The sequence below is a fragment of the Anser anser genome (assembly GCF_964211835.1).
Source record: "Anser anser genome assembly, chromosome: 9".
NCBI lineage: Eukaryota > Metazoa > Chordata > Aves > Anseriformes > Anatidae > Anser > Anser anser.
The window spans coordinates 23,394,710-23,408,934 of record NC_139729.1 but is presented as its reverse complement, the minus strand read 5'-3'; the positions used below and the strand labels follow the sequence as shown (position 1 = coordinate 23,408,934).

At 46.2% G+C, this 14,225-nt stretch overlaps 1 protein-coding gene across 3 annotated transcripts; it reads right to left on the bottom strand.

Annotated features, from left to right (window-relative positions):
• Positions 1-4,671: 4,671 nt before the first annotated feature.
• On the bottom strand, positions 4,672-10,899 carry GHSR (growth hormone secretagogue receptor). 3 transcript variants are annotated; one of them, XM_083848873.1, is made up of 2 exons: positions 10,042-10,899; positions 4,672-6,932 (listed from the first exon to the last, which is right to left on the bottom strand). In XM_083848873.1, exons 1-2 carry the CDS (start codon positions 10,793-10,795, stop codon positions 6,706-6,708), a joined length of 981 nt encoding a protein of 326 aa, XP_083704999.1. In that variant the 5' UTR covers positions 10,796-10,899; the 3' UTR covers positions 4,672-6,705. The 3 variants fall into 3 exon arrangements, with proteins under 3 accessions (XP_083704999.1, XP_083704998.1, XP_083704997.1); XM_083848872.1 differs by having other exon boundaries at positions 4,672-6,962; positions 10,042-10,898; XM_083848871.1 differs by having other exon boundaries at positions 4,672-7,010; positions 10,042-10,896.
• Positions 10,900-14,225: the final 3,326 nt, after the last annotated feature.

Below are 14,225 nucleotides of genomic sequence, written 5' to 3'. Positions count from 1 at the left end.
GGAGCATGTGCGGTTTGGTGGAGGAGAGCAGAGCCCCTCGGAGGGGGTCTTTGTGTGGGAGGCCGGGCCCGGAGGCACCGCAGGACAGAAAGTGAGCGGGGCGGCAGCCAGCGTCAGTCCCCTACACCGTGTAGTGGCCTCCTGTCGAGCTGCTCCTGCTAGAGCCCCTCAAGCCTTCGAATTTTAGGAGACGCTCAAATTCAGCCTAGTGCAAACAGCTCCTTCTGAGGAGAAAACATGCACTTGAAGGGAGGCGGGAGTTGTCCTGAGGCCTTCCTGCCTGCCCCTAGGTGAGTGCAATTCACCTGTGCCTCTCCCTCCTGTCCTGAGGCATAGCAGCAGTGTTTGAAAACACCCCTGAGAATAAAACACTTCGGGAGCTCCGGCTTAAGGGGCTTCCTGAAGGAAGGAGCATGGCCTGAGCCCTCATTCCGTGTGTCCCAGGGCTCCAGCATGGCCCGGGTACCTGGCCGGGTTGTTTGAGGCCGGCCATCACGGGAGCGGGGCTCCCATCAAAGCGGTGCTGAGCAGCTCTGCGCCTGCCAGGCCCGGCCCCGCACCGCCTCCGCTTCTGCTCGCCCACCTGCTGGCAGGCGTTAGGGAAAAGTCATGAGGAAATTACTGTAGAAATCTTATCTGTGAATTATATTTCCTGTATAAATATTTTTCTGGAATTATAGTTATTGCAGAATTCATGATGTATTATAATTCTTTGAAGTGGTGTAGAAATTATATTCTCTGCCCGTAATATTCACCTTCCTTGGAGTGAAGACATAAATGTCAGCTCTTATTCTTCTCAGAAATGAGAACCACAGGTAAACAGAGAGGAGGATATGGACATTTTGGTTTAATACTTTTATGGCTGAGCAGAAAGCCAGCTGAGATCCCTTGAAAAGGCTATCATCTTATTGGTAATACATTTAATAAGTTCTAAATGATTGCATCCGTTTCTGCTCTTGACAATTGCTCTCTCAATGTGCGGATTCTTGGCTGGGTGAAATAAAGAAGCAAATACGAGGTTTGACAAGACGCTTTCAAACACAGCAGATTAGCTGGCTATCTGCTGCTATTTAGGTGAACGTGCTGTTGTTGGTTTGAGTAGTTATATTGGTTGTACTAATTGCTAGTGTAGATCGTATCGCATGCAATCTAAAGTATTTTTAGGTCTACTAGCATGATTAATGAGTAACTGCTTGGGTCAATGGGCTCAGTGGATGTCATTTCTTAGTAATTATTTTATTAGCTCATCTCCCTCACTTTCTGTTGCATAAAAACTTACTCTCTGCAAACAAAACAGAGCAAACAGGAGAGAGGCAGAAGTCTTGTGAGGATCAGCAAGTGAACAGAGTGGAGAAATCCCACTCTAATCCAGTGCAAACACTGTGCTCATTGACAGAGGCCTCGGAGTGCCCTTTTTTCCCCAAGACACCCGCAGGCCAGGCCCAGGGGGCTCTCAGGACCGCTCGCCTCCACGTGCCCAGCAGCTCAGCTGGGCCATTGGCCAAGGTTCCTCTAGCCAAAGGGCTTTTATGAGGAAGAAACCGCTGTGGTGACCTGACTGTATCTGAAATGTTGTTGCTTTTTTTTTTTCTCCCCCTCATGTATTGGCATTAGGCCGGAGATGCTCAGAGGTTGCCCAGGCAGGAGCCCCACGCCGTGCACCACCCGGGTACAGCCCCTGTGCCACCCACCCGCTTCCGTCACGAGCTGGTGGTCGGTCAGCGGGCTCAGAACCACAGCTGAGCACTTGTTCCTGTGCAGCCAAAAACAGAAGGTCGCACCTTTTGCAGCACAGGGAATCTTACAACAATCAATTGCATTGTCACTGCTTGCTACAAGTCCCCTGGTGCTATTGACCGGGCAGAACACACGCCCGTGTGTGATCATGGATATTGGCTTAATTTTTGGTGAGAATTTGTAGCACGAGTTTTTGCTGCCTTTTGTAATATGGGGGTGTTGCAGGTGTTTAAATCTTGGCACCTGGGAGCTGGTCGTGCTGCGGGCTCATGGCAGAAAGTGCTGCCAGGGCTTGACTCCATCCCACCCTGCCGAGGGGCGGTTTGCAGCGCTGGGCAGTGTGTGGAAGGGGGCCGCGTAGAGAAGGCCAACGTGAACAGAGGCTTAGAAATCACCACGCCTGTTCTTTCTCATGTGCAGCTCTGCAATCACCTGACAATCAAGCAGAACATGAGGAAAAGAAAAGGGAGCAGTGCCCTTTCATGCAGCATTGTTTGAAATGGGGCCAAACGCCGCATTTCCCTCAGGTAGAGAGGTTTGGGACTGGTTGGTTGGGGTTTTTTTGGTCCAGATACAGCGCTTTGAATTTTGCTCTGATTTGGAAAGTCACAGCATGCACCAGCCCCTAGCTGAGATGGAAAGGGCTGTGTCATGCCGACGTGGAAGGGAACTGAGACCTTCTGCTGGGAAAGGCGGCTAGAGAGCTCGTTAGAAGCCCACCACAAGGCTGGAATTCACACGTGCATGGACAGCGAGCGTGTGTCGGCGTGTACGAGTTACATTTGCTAACACTGATGTACGTAGCGTGTGCTGGAGCTAGAAACATACCGAGCTCAACCTAAAGCTCTAGCAGCAAGCAGAAGTGATTGTCCAACAAGCCATAAACCTTCATTAATCTGAGATGGAGCGTCTTTTCTTCCTCTTTCACTCTCCTCGCACAATTGCAGGGGTGTGATCACGGACCCAGCCTGAAGAAACACAGCCCCGGGGGGCTGGAGGTGGACGGATCTACGCCAGGACTTTTGCTATGGAAGCCCACCAAAAAGCATTGACCAAAACCCACCTTCACGTGGGTTGTGTTGAAGTACCCAAAAAAGATGATAACAAACTACACGTGAAACCTGTAGCTTACCTCTGCGTTAGCTTCCCGTGGTGAAAAAGGAAAGCCCATCCAAATGAAACTGCAAATGTTAATTGTTATGGAAGCTTCAGCTCGTCTGGAAGCCAGCTTCATGTGGCAATGTCACCCGGGCAGCAGCGGGTGGCTTTGGGGGAACCGGCTGCAGCACCTCGGCTGCCGCAGGCCAATGATGGACAGAGAGGTTCTCAAGGTATTTGAGTAAGTAACTGCTTTAAATAGGGCTTAGGCAAATGCCATTTGACACACACGTACATAAATGCTGAGCATCTAGCAACTCCAGGTCTGACATGTAAGTGCTACTTCTCCAGGATATTTTATTTTTGGCAAGCAATACAATAGGACATGATTTTCTGCCTGTGCATGCTTCTATCAAAAGTATTTTTCTCAAATGAATGGAGCTTTCTGGTAAAATGCTTTTGACCTATTTTATCGCCAATTCAACATGCTGCCAAGAAATAAAATGCTGCCAAATTGTTCCTGTTTATTTGTGAAGCTGTGATACAAATGTAGAGTTGGAAAATCTTTTAAAACTCGAGCTGTTTAATGAATGAGCCTCCCGTTACTTCCTATACGGCTTCTCACACAGAGGGCAGTGAGAACACAGCAATATTTTGACTCACAAAGTCCCTATATGTTTTTTTTTTTATCAGAACTGGCCAAGTTTATTCCTATGGGGAAGGGTTTGCAGAAATGCAGCATATGGCTCTGCAGCCTGCAGGCAATTTTCCTGCGGAGTCTCCCTGCCCGCCGCGCTCGCTGAATAGCCCAGCGCCTGCAAGGGCTCTTGTCTTCACTGCAGGTACCACAGATTTCTACAGCCACATCCAGACCCAAAATTGCAGGGGGAAGGGAACCAGCTGTTCTAGAAAGCCCTACTGATATCCTGATCACATTTTTATTTTTTTAAATGAAGTTATTTCTTAAAACTTCAGGCTATAACGTACCCTCGAGGCAGGCAGCTCCATCCTCATCCCGCAGTGGTGGTGGAGAGGCGTGTGTCCTCCTGGAGGCAGCTGGCAGTATTTGATTTTATGATGCAAAAGGGCAGGTTATCCAGGTGGTTGTTGCCTGTCCTCCAGGTGAGAGCAGCTCATTTTGCACCAGTAGCTGTCTGAAGAAGCAGACCCTGGTCACTATCTGGAGTCAACGCACGCCAGCAAGCACAAGTCCCCTGACTTTGGCATTTCTGTATCGGTAAGGGAGGCAGAACTAACAGGAGGTACAGTGCAACCTGCGGGAGCGGCTGCTGCAGTGTGCATGTAAAGCGTGAATGTTCCCTGTCTGAAACCTTTTCCTGCTCGGTGCAAGAGTCAAATGGAGGTGGCTCCTCTTCTTTCCTAAAATTGCATGAATTTTGCTAGATTTGGCCAGATGCTCAGTGACTTGCAAAGCAAAGGCCGTTTCCTAAGTGGAACCGAAGAGAAGTCCTGCCCTCCCTCAGCACAAGAAGCCAGCCCCCTAGCTTCTTTTTGTAACCCCAGATTAAATGTTATAAATTCCATTCTATGCACGGAGTTCTGCCAATTTCACAGTCACGGTGTAGTTAGAATTTACAGCGTCTCCTGAAGAAATGCTAGGTGAAATGAAACGATCTGTACACCCGTAGTTAACATGCAGAAAAGGAGCGTGCCTGCCCCAGGGGCTGTAACGTTACGGCTGGTCTGGTTTATAAACCAGGTTCCCGTGCACGGCCCTGCCCAGCTCCACGTGCTGAGGAAGGATGTGCGCCGGCGCCCGGCACATCCGATGGCTCGCTCCTGCAGCCCGCCCGCAGCGGCACCGATCCGGCAGGGTTATGAAGGGTCTCATGACTTTATTTCTTTTTCTGTTCACATTTAATACCACAGACACAGCTGAAACTCGAAACACTTATGTGATGTCAGGTGCGTGATCAGTTCATTTACACAGACATGTTAGTAGTGAGCTTACATCTTTACAATCTTTTCAAGATTCCCCGATTTCTGGTTTCCCTGAGTTGCACGATGTCTGCCATCAGATCTGAATGTCAGCTGGCAACGACCGAAAGAACAAAACAAACAGAAAGGCAGAAGTGATTAGAGACGAACAGGGGGTGATGCTACAGCACTGCTGCTCTCCTAACACCCACCGGCCAGGGCCTCAGTCCGCTCCAGAGATTCAAACGAGGTTCATCTCACTATTTTGGCCTTTTGCATCTCTCATTTGCTGTGCTTCCCCAGCTAGTTCTGTGGTTTGCCCCTCAACTTGTGCGCCTGCATTCAGTCCTCGCATCAAGCCTGCGCTCGCAGCGAGCATGCCAGGGGGGAGCAAGCCAGCCCTAGTGAAGCTCTGTGTGATACCAAAGACACAGAATGTGCAGAATAGGCCAAATTCTCTTTTCACTTATACCTGAGCAGCACCATCAGCTAAAGAGGAACAGGCAGAATGTGGCCCACCGGCGGTAATAGGAGGCTGAAGGCGACGGGAATTTTGCAAACAGACAATTCTTTCTGTAGACTCAGTTGTGGACCAGCTGGCAATAAATACTAGAACCAAATAAATAAAAGCTGCTATTGCACATGCATGCCCCTAAGCTCTATTAGCTGGACCACAAACTCCACATGTTGGTGTGACAACAGGTGCGATGTAAGGCATACGTACTAGCGTAAGGGATGGAGAGTGTTCCGGGTTGCTTTGTTGTTGAGTGGCATACTTGATTATAAAACTTGATTTAATTTAAGATTTTTATGGATCAAGTATGAGAATGTGTCCACCTGTGTGTCTTGATGCAGATTTTTCTCTTTCTTTTTCAGGCCTTTTCAGTTAAAAATGTTCTGAAACATGAGCGTGGTTTTGAATTTCACACTGCAGCAAACCAGTACGACCGCACCCCGTGTTCTGACAGCCTGCTGCGCCCGCAGCAAGATCCGTGGTGCTCCACGGGCAGGAGCCCCCTCCTCACACTGCTGACAAACTGGGGTATGGAGGGGGGGGGGGGGGCGCAGCGTCGGCAAAGGCAGCCACAGGCAGCACGACTACTGGAACAACTAAAAGCTTCCAAGTTTGGCTACATCGAGTCGTTCACAGTCAAGCTGAACAGAACAAGTACAGATGAATTAGCTAGTAAAAAAAAATGACTTTGGTGGGAGATTGCATTCCCAGTTTTTATAGCATCACTGCAGTCCTGAAGTCAGCACTGTCCTTGACCCACTGATAAATATTCAAAAAATATTTCAGCACAGCCATGTTCTAAGCTGCTTCTATAAAGGTATTTTTTTGTTTTCTTTCAATTCAGACATGACATGAGGGTCATTTATTTTTAGCATGTTTAAAAACTATCCATTTGTATGTCTCCTTTCCTTTTTGATCTTTATTTAAAAGTCTGGATTATGAAAAGTGTATCAAATTCTATGTTTACTACTCCAAAAAGGCAATTAGATTTTTCTCTCTTTAGGGTCTGGCTACATGCTAGCCAAATTTTTAGCAAAATTAAAGTTAACTCTGTAATAACTCAGCCCGAATTAGCTGCTACTGAAGTCGTACAAACTCTCAAGTGAGCCAGGCTACGTTTGCCTGTTCCAGATGGGAAAACCTAGCTCCCGTGCATTAAAAAGTCATATGGACAAAAGCAGCAGAAAAGTATGACTCGAGTGTCTCCAAATTCTGTAACCGTGTGTCTCCTTTGATATTCTCAAGGACTAGTCAGTTTTTGAAAATCCTTAACTGCCCGTGTCACGTCTTTCAGCAAATCCAGGTGACGACAGAAGTACAGCTTTGCTTTTCGATTTGTGTTTCCCGCCCCGCGTCTCTTTCGTTATGGCTTTCTGGGTAATGCTGGAAAGCGATGCTCTGGAGCTCTGCACGCCGTGTCATGTGGTGACGCTCGGTTCTGTCCACACGCGCGAACTTTCCTGCTTCGTGCTGGAGAGTCTTTTCTTTGGAAGGGGTTTGAGTCCAAACAGCCGGCAAGCGGCGACTCGGTACTTCTTGGACATGATGTTGTAGAGGATGGGGTTGATGGCGGCGCTAAGGTAGAAGAGGACAAAGGACACCAAGTTGCAGTACTGGCTGATCACTGCTATCTCCAAGGATCCGGCTTCAAAGGATTTGGAAAATAAATATCGTCCTACGTGAAAAGGCAACCAGCAGAGTATGAAAGCAAATACCACCACAACTAAAATGAAAACAGCAGAAGAAAGCGTGTTAAGTGTGAGTAGGGAAATATGGGTGATTTAAATGAAACGTCATTCTATCTCTGTAATGAAATAATCTCAAAAAAGTGTGAAAATGCACCCCATAATTTTTCATTTTATCTCAAGTACATTTTCTGACAGTATAAATTAGCAATACTTAATAGAAATTAATCGTATCTAAACAACCTGCCTGTATACTGCATGCTGTAGCACACTTCTGAACTATCAAACTTATCTTTTCCATAAAAGGAGAGAATTCAGGATTCAGAATGGTGACAAAAAATGTAATATAATCTATCATCTTCATCTACCAAAGCAAAATATATACAATGTGATAGACTCAACACTGTGGGTTATAATGAAAAATGTAATCACTGGGAAGCAAAATGATTGAAGGCAGAGGCCCAAAGATAAAATAAGCTATCATCCGGATCAGTAGAGCACGTACACCAAGGTAACAACAGGCAGCGGTGCCCCCCTCCAGTTTGTCTGTGTTTTGGAACATGAGTTACTCCACGAAAAGTAAATACATAATGTGTAACTACATAGTTATAGTTACATGGCGTATCTGCAATATTACACTGTCACTATGGTTATGCATATATACATATGTATTATATAAAACACACATAGAGTAATAGGAACATGTATATCCTGAACACTGGCCCATTTCAGTTTCCATCCTAGAGAAAGGGAAACTTTTTCTGTTCACTTACTGTGTGCTATTGGCCTTTGTTATTTTTCATACTGTTTTCTGTATATCTATTAATATAAAACAAACAAAAACCACAGAAAACTCAGGAAAGGTTTTCTGACATTTTTTAGCAATTCTTTTAATTGAGTTAAGTTAAGCTGTTCTCTCTTGTTCACAGTCCTGCTTGCCTATGTCAACACATAGCAGGTACAAAATTCAAAGAGCTAAGAGGGATCGTAATCAGCATATTTCCCCAAAAACTTTATGAAAAAGCATTCCCATGCTTACATAGATACTTCTGTAGGACTTATGATGGACTCTAAAGCACAGAGCTGAAATTCAGAGTATCTGTTTTCCAGCTCTGCATCTTCTTGAGCCAACTAGTGCCCTTTTCCCTCAGTTTCTCCACCTGCACAATTCAGATGTTTACCTAGCTCACTAGCTTCTGCGTTCTAGAATTTAATCCATGTAATGAATGTTACCATTGTGGCTATTATAAACAGAATTTTAAGCATCGCTAATATTTTCACAGGTGGGCATGCATAACCCTCCTAGTCAGGCTTTGGAAGATGCAGTTTGATCTTCACACATGCAGAACCACATTGATTTCAGCAGGAATGGGGTATGATAGCTCTTTTGAAAGTCAGGCTATATATTCAGGTGTTTAATTATGGTCCTAGAAGCATAATGTTTCTCTACAATTTAGAAGAAAAGTTGATGCTAATCCCATTTACTTTATGTTCCATGACCTGCTAAAGTCTTAGAAAGTGCCTTCTAAAATTTAAGCAGAAAATTAAAATCAATGAGACCAGATTGCTTTGTGCGTCTGCTAGTATTGAGCCCTCGCTAACTTCTTTTCTTTCCATCTAACATCAGACTGTTATCATTCAGAAATATTGGCTCTCTGTCAGAGGACAGTGTTGCTACTACTGTCTTGCTATTCTCAGACATGCAAAAGAAAAAAAGGGTGTCTAAAATACTGTAATGCTTGAAGCAGTACTCCAGGGCAGAAATAAGCCGTTATTGTTTTGAAATTCTTTATGGTTAAGTATGCAGATATGTAAACACAGTAGTAATGTATGCTAGCAGTTTACGTATTGTAAACAGAGATTCATAATCCCGAAACTCTAGAAGTGTAAATGATGAATTACTTCCAAGGTCACGTTTACCCAAATGAAGTAATTCTATTGATCATAAAACATAGCTGAAAGGGCACAAAGCATGCCGCGGGTTTTATTATTCTTGCTGCTGCTGCATAGTAATAAAGCAGGGCACGAACAAAAGATCAGTTAGGCTCCCATTTAATAATTCAGCTACTTAGGACACGCTGCCACCTCTTCTTCAAGCTCATTAGCCCGTCACCTCCGCCTGGCTGAAATGAGCACGGCGGAGCTGCTGCCTATGGAACCGTCATGTAAAGCATCCCCGGGAGCAGACCCACGGAAATCCCACACACAGGGGACTATGGCTTGAATGAAAGCACGCAGCAGCAGGACCCTGCTGCCTCCAGACACTGAACTGCAGAACAACTTTTTGGTTCTGTGCCTCAAACTCCCACCACATGCTCTCACTGGGAGGGCTTGCAGCATCGGGATGTTAAAATCTGTGTTTCTGTGCGGCAGCAATAGCTGTTGTTGTTTAAGCCATCCGGCAATGCAAATACACAGAGTTAAGAACGACAGCACCTATCACTCCAATCCCGTTTTCTTGAAACCAGTGAGAATTCAGAGGATCAGACCTCAAAGGAGACAAAATGCTCACTGTTCAGCATGTGCTGGTGTTTTTCTAATACAAAAATGCCCATCAGTTTTCATGAGCTTACACAGCCATGCCGGTAAATATCCCCAGTTTGCTAGAAACTTGATATCCTTTTCATTTGAAACTAAGGGCACCATACCGTCCCTGCTTGCTTAGTCTACAGCTCAACTTTGTGGTTTTAGAAGAGGTAGTTTTGTTTAAAAATCAAATAAACTATCCTTCTGTAAATAATGTCGGTATCCACAACCAAAGAGCAAAGATGTTCAAAAGTCTCCAGGGCAAGAGCTAATTGTAACTGTAGTATTTGTCTTTGTCAGTGATTGTTATTAAAATCTGCTTAACTGTTTTAGAGCCCCCAGCTCCAACCCATTAGAAATAAATCTAAGGACGGGGGAGAGTTATTCTACCACTACCTTGAAGTGTAGCCCTTTGTCTGAAGCATTTTAAATAAACGCTTTCCCTTAGAAGCGATTATAGTGACCTACCAGCACTCTCGGTCTTCCTCTCTCTCTCACACACACACAAGCACACAGACCCTCTGGAAGCACGAAGAGTCGTACCTAACATTTTCACAGTTTGCTTGTTGTTCTTGTCCCTGATGACCGTGTTCGGACCGATGTTCTTTCTCTTTCTCCTCCAGAGCTTCCTCCCGATGAGGCTGTACAGCACGGTCAGGCAAAAGACGGGCAGGAAAAAGAAGATGCTGGAGGTCCAGACCATGATGGTGAGGAGCCCCGAGCGGATGGCGTACTCCGTGGCTCGGCACTCGTTGGTGCTCAGGGGGTTGGTGCCGTTCTCGTGCTCGACCCCCACCAGGACAAAGATGGGGCCGGCGCTAACGAAGGAGACGGCCCAGAGGATGAGGATGACCAGCTTGACCTTCCTCTTGGTGATGATCACCTTCGCGCGCAGGGGGAAGCAGATGGCGACGTACCGCTCCACGCTGAGGGCGGTGATGTTGAGGATGGTGGAGTAGGTGCAGCTCTCGCTGACAAACTGGAAGAGCTTGCAGAGGAGGTCCCCGAAGTTCCAGGGTCGGTACTGCCAGAGGCGGAACAGGTCCAAGGGCATGCAGAGGAAGATGAGCAGGTCGGAGAACGCCATGCTGGACAGGTAGAAGTTGGTGGTGGTCCTCATGTCCCGAAACCGCGACACCACCAGCATGGTCATCAGGTTGCCGAAGATCCCGATGACGAAGAGGACCACGCAGGCCACCGTGATGCCGGTGAGCACGGGCGCGGGGAAGAGATGCAGCGGGGGCTCGCCGCCCGTCCTGTTCTCCGCGCCGCGCCCGCCCGCGCTCCCCTCCCGCATCCTGCCGCCGAGGGCCGCGCATCCCCGCGCCGCTGCGCGCCCTCCTCCGCGGGGCCGGGGCAGGTGCGGAGGGCGGGGAGGGATCCGCGGCCCCGCTCCGCCTCTCCCCCCCCTTCCCGTACGCCCCCCGGCCCGGGGGGACGGCGCTGGCCGCGCGTCAGAGCCGCGGGGGGGGGGGGGGGCGCAGCCTCCGCGGGTGCGGAGCGAGGCTCGGCCCCGGCTCGCTGAGGGGCGGGAGCCGCGGGGGGACGGGGGGGCGGCTGCTGCTGCTGCTGCCCCCTGCTTGGGTGTCTGGGGGCTGGAGGGAGCTGCAGGGATCACCACCCCCGTCCGGGTGGGTCGCCCAGTTACATTTTCACTCACAGTTACATTTTCTCTCATAAATTTTACCTCACAATTATATTTTCACTCACAAATTTCACCTCACAATTGCATTTTCTCTCACAAATTTCCACTCACTATTACATTTTCACTCACAATTGCATTTTCTCTCACAGATTTCCACTCACTATTACATTTTCACTCACAATTGCATTTTCTCTCACAAATTTTACCTCACAATTACATTTTCTCTCACAAATTTTCACTCACGATTACATTTTCACACACAAGTTTTCACTCACCACTAAATTTTCACTCACAATTACATTTTTCACTCACAAATCTTCCCTCACCACAGCACCTGGGCAGCCTGAGCCGAGCAAAGCGCTGCCAGGGGGGCTCTGTCCTCTGCCCCCCCCAGCCCAGCCAAACAGCCCCCAGCCTCGTCTTGCTCCCCGCTTCCCATCTTCGTGCTCACCCCTGCCCCTGCGCCCCATCTCTCTGGGGCAACCAGTGCTCCCAGTCCCCGCTGGCATCCAGCTTAACGCAGCAGGGACATGGAGTTTTGTGCTCTTTTGCCAGGGGACACCATGTGCACACTTGCCTATGTGTGCACACCATCTGCTATTGCCGTCTCATAACTGCCAAGCCTTATTTAAGAGCAGAACGTAAGTGTGGGGTGACCCAAGGCTGGGTTACTCTGCCTGTGCCTCCGAACCTGCCTGATGATGAGCACTTTGCAGTGCTTCCCGTAATAATGCAAGCGCTACCCGTAGTGCCTCATCCACATCCCAATTTCAATATATTTTGCAGTTTCATTGGAGCCAGTATTCATCATTCCTGCTCTTGAACTGTGAGACAGTTTTGTAGCAAGTTACTCAACAGTTGCTAAATTTTATGGGGGTATAGCCACAAATCAATTGCAGTTGAAAAAAAAAAAAGAAAGAAAGAAAAAAGGGAGAGCCTATCGTGCTTCTCACTTTGTTTATCCAGCTGCCTATGTAATCACTTTATATATTTCTGAAGAAAAATCATGGTCTGTATGCCACCAATATACAGTTAATTCGTATTACAGTTTTGTGTCCAATCTAATTTAAATGACGTTGCATTGTATTATAGAGGAACTGGTAACTGTCTCTGTATTTAGGCTGCCAAATACTTTCTATTATTATAAAGAATGCTTTCACTCTTTTTTCCCTCATGATATATTCTCAAACCAGTGGCAGTAGCTGCAGGACTTTGATATTTGGCAGAGAAGATGGCCTGAGGCTACAAATGTGACTCTGCAGCGAGGATTTTTCATTCTCATGAAATTCTTCCAATTTTTGCTGAGCTGTGTCTTGTCAAAAATGACCGGTTCTCTTTCCCCAGGGAGACAAAAGCTTTCTTTTAATTTTCCAGAAAAAAAAAAAAAAGTAAAATCATACTTGAACTGAAGTGTGTGTAGCAAAATCAAGTAGCCAAGTTTGAGGTAGCAGCAGATTTATATGCCCCTGACAGCTCGAGCTTGTAATGCAATGAATTAACACCTAATTCATTGTGAGTTTGATGTCTTGAGTGCTGACCCACTTGGATCACAGATTGCAGTCGTTCTTTGCACCCAGCAGCACCGACCCCCTGCTCGCTCGAAGGGCAGCATGATTCAAGGGCTCCTCTGGCTGCTTTTCCTTCTTGGGGTCGAAGCCAGAAAAACAGCTGAGCGAAGAAAAGCAGTTCCAGTTTTCTGATTCTTTGACAATTCAAGGCCAAATCTGGAGGAGATATAAAGAGCTACTGCAACTAACTTTGCATGACATCCTGCATCTGCTTTGCATGTAGTGAAGGACAGGCGTGGAGATAGTAGTGAAAGAAGATATAATAGCTGTGAGAGAAGGTGGCTTTAGGCTCCTGATACTTACCTACCTGCCCTCAGCTGCAGCAACAGTACTTTTATGTTGCCTTATTAACCACAGAGAAGATTGAAGTCACTGGTAATATCAGGATGAGAAAAAAGGGAGAGAAAGAGGCAGAAGTTAAGGATTTTTTATTCACAGTTTTATCCACTAACTATATGTATGACCAAAAGAGAGATTCCAAAAATAATAAATAAAAAATTAAAAAAAAAAAAGAACTAAAAACAGCATTACAAAGGACACTTACCTTTCAGGGAACTCTTAAAATATTGGTGCGTCTCTTCTGCAGTGTTAAAGCTGTATCGAGCACTAGAGATAAGGTACAAGAGAGTTTCTATTTATGGTGTTTTGAAATCTCTCTCCTATGTTCCATTCTTTCAATTTTCTTTTCATCCAATAAAGTTTTAATTCTAGTTTATATTATTGTTTGTTGTCATGGAAATATCCGAAGGCTTTGAATATAGAATGATTATGGTTTTATTGTGGAGAGATGAAGAATGTAGAAAACAGACTTCAAGGAAGAGATCTCCCATTTAAAAATGATGCGTCTCCAACAATTCACAGAAAAGCAAATGCATTTTTTGATTATATCTAAGGGCAGAGATGTTTTGACTTTTATTATAAATGTTGTATTTTAAGAGCAGAAGGTAGCATCTGGTGAATGCTTTCAAAGGTTACGGTTTAGTAACTATCATCAGTGAGTAATGCTGATCAAATAGTGGTAATCCAACTTAACAACGTAAAAAAACAGAATGTGCTCAAGTCACTTTAGAGTTGTTTACATGGAAGTAAACATCTGGAACCAACTTCGAAATACTGTTAGTTAATTAATCAGTGAAGCTGTTCTCTAATGCTGCTAATTCAGAGGCATACATTTTAGATTTACTTTTTCAGAGTGCTTCAGCTCCTCATGCCGCTGGGTCGCACCAGCGCGTGAGCGTCCCTCTTTGTGAACTCGGTCACTACGTGGAGAGAGAAGAAGGTTCATCAGTCACAGATACATTTACTCCGGATTAAAAGTACTCAGAATTTATTAAATTATTTATAGCATGAGGGTAGAAGGAGATGTATCTTGCGTTTTTTGAATATCATTGGGCATTCATTCGAAGGCTTTGCTTCTGGAGGCAGGGGACACCTTTCTGGTAATTCACAGGACAGCAAACTTTGTGACAGAAGTCTTGTGCTAATGAGGGATGTTTGCCTGACTTGTGTGTGTT

Excerpts from the sequence above, each read along its gene's own strand:
- GHSR (XM_083848871.1), bottom strand. The coding sequence starts at position 10,795 with ATGCGGGAGGGGAGCGCGGGCGGGCGCGGCGCGGAGAACAGGACGGGC. Across the intron at positions 7,011-10,041 it reads GCAAACTGTGAAAATGTTAG|TTGTGGTGGTATTTGCTTTC; the intron begins GTACGACTCTTC and ends TTTTCATTTTAG.